General features: G+C 45.2%; 1 protein-coding gene across 7 annotated transcripts in view; it reads right to left on the reverse strand.

Moving 5' to 3' along the window:
* Nucleotides 1-6,000, reverse strand: part of CACNB4 (calcium voltage-gated channel auxiliary subunit beta 4) — a 71,258-nt gene that overhangs the window by 22,383 nt on the left and 42,875 nt on the right. For all 7 annotated transcript variants that reach the window (XR_006170322.1, XR_006170321.1, XR_006170320.1 and 4 more), the window contains exons 3-4: nt 1,788-1,907; nt 1,308-1,430 (exon numbers count right to left, since the gene is read on the reverse strand). Coding sequence is in view for 4 of the 7 variants with exons in the window: in XM_042827248.1 (XP_042683182.1) it covers nt 1,308-1,430; nt 1,788-1,907 (243 nt within the window). In the remaining 3 variants the exon portion in view is untranslated. The remainder of the gene's footprint in view (nt 1-1,307; nt 1,431-1,787; nt 1,908-6,000) is intronic.

Raw genomic sequence — 6,000 nt, forward strand, 5'->3', positions numbered from 1 at the left:
CTGGACAATGAATGCAGCCACATGCTGGGAAACCAAGAGCAAATACTGTGCTAATGCTGATGCACAGAGCTACCTGAACAGCTGCAACGTGCAAAGGAGAAAGACAGCAAGCCAGGTACGGTACACTCCTGGTGTGAAAGGGAACATGTCAGGGAAGGCAGTGACAAGTGATCTCTGCTGTAACAAGTGCAGCTGTTTGCAGCCAGCTCTGCTCTGAGTGCAGCAAAGGACATTTTCCTGAGGGGAGAAAGTTTCAAGATGGGTTCAGGAAGGAGAGCTCAGGTGTGGTACCAGATAGAAAGGAGCACATTCCTGGGCATGCAGCACAGGGGAAAAGCAACTCTACACAGAGAGAGGCAGAGTCAGACTTCACAGTGCTCTGCTTTCTCAACATGGAAGACTGTTTAAAGACTGTTCCACATCAATATATTAAAAAAAAAAAACAAAACACAATCACACTAAACAATACAACGAAACCAACTAAAAATAAAATAATGCTTTTTTTAAAAAATCAAACTTCCATCTGCTTCCAGCAAACTTAGAAAAGGGAACACGCAAATCAACTGCCTCTCCTGTGCCCAGGGACAAAGAACTTCAAGCACAACTCCCCCATTCTACCACCAATCTCTGCCTCCAGAGATGAAGCAGCAGGTGTTTCCCTCCCAAATATGCTCAGACTCGGGGAGATGAGAGCTTTGAAGCAATGATGGGCTAACGTTCAAAGAAAGGGAAAAATTAATACTGAACACCCAAAAATAAACACACGGAACGTAGAGGTTAAAAAAACATATTTGCAAGCAGCAAGTCTAAAAACAAATCTACAAAACAACAGGAGTTTATGCAAATTTGAAGGGCTCACTTCAGATAACTAATTGCAGAAAATATGCTCAACATGCAATAACAGTACTTTCCTCTACAAAAGCCATATTCAGGGCTTGTTTATTCCCATTCCTTTTTCCTTATTTTAACAGATTTTTGTCTTGCAGCCTCGTCAGCATTTTCTTTTATTCTTCTATTATTCTGCCTCGTTCCCCCACAAGCCTTCCACAAAGACCAGGTGTAAACTGCTGCTACTTAACACCCTGACCAACAGAACCCCTTTGTGTTACATCAGATCCATCTCAAACTTGATTTCAACTGTGGAAAGAATGAAGTGCCATCACAGCACCACTAATCCCATGTGTGTGCTGTACTCTCCTGTTCCTGCTCGGTTGTCCATTTTCAGTTTTCTCCACTTCAGTTCAGACATGACTGCTCCAAGTGCAGCCCCTGGCTTCTTAAAGGGAATAACTGCCACACGTTTTTACCTCTTTAATGTGTAGGAAGTCCTTCGCATCAAAAGAGATGGCAGTGCTTGGGACAGGGACATCTTCATCCAGTGCTCCACAGTAACTCACATTGGTCTTAACAGCAAATGCTACTGGTTTGGACTGCAAACAGAAACAGACATTATCAACAGTGGAAACTTTTCTGAATCAGGAATTAATTTTCTGTATCAAATTGCCAAAAATTTAGTGGAGGGTATTTGCCAAATACATCAAAATTCAGACCTGATAGTTTCACACAACTAGTGAAACAGAGAGTTCAGTTCCCTAAAGAAGATCCCCATTTATACAAGAATATTTACACTATATTCCCCCCAATTTTGGTTGCAGGAAATTTCACTTGATTGCAAAACATACTTCAAAAGATGCCATCACCAATATAAATCAACAGTTTGAATCTTAACACCAGGCAAATGACAAATGCCCCATAACCAGTTGCTGCTACAGTTTAAAAGAAAGCACCTTTGCCCTTTCAAGCTGTATCGCTGCTTGCTGCTCTCTCTCCTGGCGGATTGCTTCCCTATCTTCTTCCAAAGACACATCAGAGTCTGAGGGTCTGCTTGTGTACGAATCTGCTGAGCCCTGGAAGGAAAATCACACTGCTAAGAACAAACCGGAGAAACAGAACCCCCAGCCCAAGTCAGATACAGATGCTTTTAAAATATGCTAACACCTTTCCTAATTCTACCTGGTGGGTTTATTTATTACACATTGCTTCTAGCACAAGGCTAAATATAGAAATATAGAGAAATATATGGCTCTACTGTAACCAAAGATTAAAAAAAGAAAAATCTCTCTCCACTTCCAAAGAATGCCTCTGCTACCTTACTGACAGCCATGCAGTCACATCCAGCTCGGTTGCAGCACTGTACAAACACCTTTATAGATTTCAAACCCTGTTTGACAACCTCAGACTGAGGACTGGCAGGGGTTAGGTCACATCAGACACAATTAAGGTATCACAGGGCTTGTTAGAGCCAGCCCTCCCTGTAAATGCAGCATCATTGTGCAGCACTTCCCTCCCTGCTGCGCGCTGCCACTCACACACAGCACCATTCTTTTCTTCAAGAGCAGAAAAGTGGCAAAATCACACTATTAAAAGCTACTCCAACAGGGCAACACAAAGGCTGTGCAATGCTATGAAGGAAAACCAGCACAATGAAGCAGAATGTAACAGTGCGTTGGGAGGAATAAGGCATGACCTGCAGGGTGGGCTCCTTCCACACAGCATCCTGAGCATGGCATGCCACGTGCTTCAGTGTGTGTAGAGCCAAAGGCAGCCTTTCCAACCTGAGATTTTCTGTCGTTCTATGAACAAATAATTCCCAAGTCATCGCATTTCTAGCAACAGACTGAAGATACACATCTTTCTCTCTACAAAGCTCTGAAGTTTTTCTCTCTACCTTTGTTCCAAAGAACCATGGCAGCATTACGTCTTTCAAATGGTTGTTTTTGTTTTTTCCCTTGAATTGCTTTATATCCTGCAGCACAGAAACATACTTTCTATGTAACCTACCGTAACAGTCAGTCCCCTTATCATCCATACAAACAGAATCCCAGATCACAGAATGGCCCAGGTTGGAAGGGACCTCAAAGATCATCAATCTCCAACCTGCCACAGGCAGGGTCACCAACCAACCTCTGCATTTATACCACACCAGGCACATTCTCTTAAATACAGATGGGAGCCCCTATCAGTTGGCAATGACCCACTGCCACCACACGCTCCCAGTGCAGCCCTACAGCCCAGTAAGGGGCACTGCCTCCTTCCCCCACCAAAGGGGAAAGCTGCTAGCAGGAGACTGCATCTATATGGCCAAATACAGCAGGCCTAAAATGACAGCCTGCTCTCTATACATTGTTCAAAGTAATTAGAGCAAAAGGAAAGGCAGGGCTGGAGTTGCAGGGCCAGGCACAGCACTGCACAAGAGCAGCGAACGCTCACCACTGAACGCACTGAGGATGCAAAACGCCTGCTAGTGCTCACCACTGCCTTTCTTACTATATAGGCAACAAAGCTTCAGCAGCAGCTAAAAGAGAGAAGGGAAAGTAATCACAGCCTTTGAATAATAAATCAGGAAGTGTAATAATAAATACAGATGAGAAACAGCAGTCAGGGGGCTGCTTTCCAAAACACCTCCAAGTGCTGCCCAGCACTGCAAGAGGAGCACAGGTCTGTGGGGAGCCCACCAGGGACTTCCTGGGAAGGGATGCCTATGCCGGATACACACTTTCCCATGCTGGCTTTGAGAGGTTTCTGGCTGAGCACTGACCTATTTTAAGCTGTCAGAACAAAGTAGCCTTTGCCAAAGTAGCTGCTGCTGCTGCTACTTGAGACTATATGGAAAAAAGCAATGCATCTTGTATTTAAGCTTTGTTTTCTGGTGCAGGTACAGCACCAACAGCAGCAAGGTGGGCTGACAGCCCACATCTGTAGAAACTGCAACAGATGTGATGGCACCAAAGCTTCAGATGCCTCCATGCCCTTAGGAAAGTGTGACTGCCTGACCTATGCATTGAGAACCAAACTGCACCGGGTGCCTACAGCAGAGTGAAAGAACAGAGGGGAGAAGGTACTTCCATTTCTCTGTACACTGAAACTTTAATCTGAAAGATCCTCTTTATTTCTTTATTCCTCTGCTGCTTACAATGGCAAGCTGCTTATTTGGGCATACAGCATGCACCCACAACTCCATATTCATCCGTAAGACTGGAGGGCCAATTATCACAGCCACATAACCTTAGCCCCACGATGCCCCAAGAGAGAGAGCAACCTTGGGAAGGAGCAGTGCATGCAGTGCCTCCAAGGGCCAACGGGGCTGAAAAGCTGCTGGTGAAGAAAAGAATGAAAGAAAAAACCAACTTTCAGCTGTTAGGGTTTCAGAAAATAGCATATTTTTATTTCAGTGAGGTTGCAAATAATTTTTTTTCCAAGTGCCAGAAATAGACAGATCTGAATTGCTCTCCATCCAGCCGTAAATTGTAACACTCTGTCACATAGCTTCTGCAATTAAAGCATCAATCCGTTAGAAGCTCCAGTCAGCCGATGACAAGTGGCTTCTTCTGAAAAGATTTAGGGTGCTACAGAGCCCATCTTAACCAGAAAGCATTTCTGAAACCGTGCCCTGATCGGAGATGGCTTCTACCTCAGCCCTTAGCAGCATCCTGTAGCTGCAGGCATCCTGCAGGGGAAGAGCCATGTGAGCTTGCAAAGGATGCCCCTGCCCAGGAACAAGCAGATGCTGAGCACACATGGCAGGCACAACAAAGCTCAGCCAAGGCTGCAGAACAGAGCAAGGAGCCAGGGGGGCTGAACCAGACGTCACTTCATGTTGTTATGCTGCTGGAGACCTCGACCAAAAACTTGCTGGTAGACACTCAAGCACAGTGGGAGCTTATGAGAATATTACTGCACAAAACAAGACCGCTGTCCAGATGGTTTCTATTGGAAAGAGGACTGAACACAGCTCGCACAGCAGAATGCAACTTTCCCCTCCACGCTACTTTTTGTTGGCACGTTCCTGTTTGTGGGATCCTGGGGACAGCCAACAGTGGGACAGTGCACTGCAACAAGTTGGCTTCTTAATTAATTACAAGTAAAGCTTACATTTGCAGGCAGATGTGAAAGTATGGATACCTGTCCAGGGCTGCAGCTCCCACATATGCCAGGGGAGAGTGATGACACAGTCATTGGGCTTCTTGCATTCTGTTTGCTTGCTTGTTCACATTTGCCTTGCTACCAAAAAAGTTGAAAGCATCAGAAGCGGACCTCTGGGTAGAATCCTGAGGTGTCATTCTGTATCCACATCTTCCACACCTCTGCCACTCTCATAGCCCAGGGAAGCAGGGCAGTGCTGCATTCAGGGCTGGAGAATCTCCTAGTGCTCTTGCAGGAACTGTTGGTTTATTATCATCATTATTTTTAATAATCCCAATAAAACGTCATCATTTACACCCTGTTCTTCAATAAAAGAGCAAACGCAGCCCACTCAGATTGCAGCATGGTTTAGACATCAGAACTGCTCAGAAAGAAGGGTATATCTTAAAGGTGACTAAATCCAGAGCAGAGCTTTGCCATGGGCCAGAGATATTTTGACCATAATGCTGTCAGAATGCAAAGGAGAAACATCCACAGTCGCTTAAAGGACTGAAGACTATTTTTCTAAATATATTTCTTCTCAGCAAAATGCACCCCACAGGGCAGCATTTCCCACCTGCCAGGAATTCCTCAGTTGGGAACATTAATCCTCTTCAATCCCAACAAGCTGAGCAAGAGTTGGGTAACTGGGAAAAATGAGGTATTCCAGGGCAAGAAATGGTATCTCTGAGATTTAGAAAGGCAAATAAAAAGTCCTCAAGTATTCCTAACAACATAACTTCTCATTTGCTTTTAAAGAGAAATCAAAGAACAGCATCCTGCTCTCAGCAAGGAGGGGACGGCTGTGGCATTCAGTGCCATCAAAAGAAAACCAACAGCAACAAACAGAAGTGCAGCTTTGGGATACTCAAGGGGAAAATGGGGAACTCAATGGGGAACTCAAGGCCGTGATGGGAGAAGTCAAATCCCACTTTGCTCCGAGCACATGCTGCACTCACCCCTTCCAAGAGGAACCGAAGAGCAGACTGACCCTGCAACACCAGCCCTGCAACACCAGCCCTGCAACACCAGCCCTGC

This window comes from Centrocercus urophasianus, unplaced genomic scaffold (genome assembly GCF_019232065.1).
Source record: "Centrocercus urophasianus isolate 14NV4802_14NV808 unplaced genomic scaffold, USGS_Curo_1.0 seq_28, whole genome shotgun sequence".
Lineage (NCBI taxonomy): Eukaryota > Metazoa > Chordata > Aves > Galliformes > Phasianidae > Centrocercus > Centrocercus urophasianus.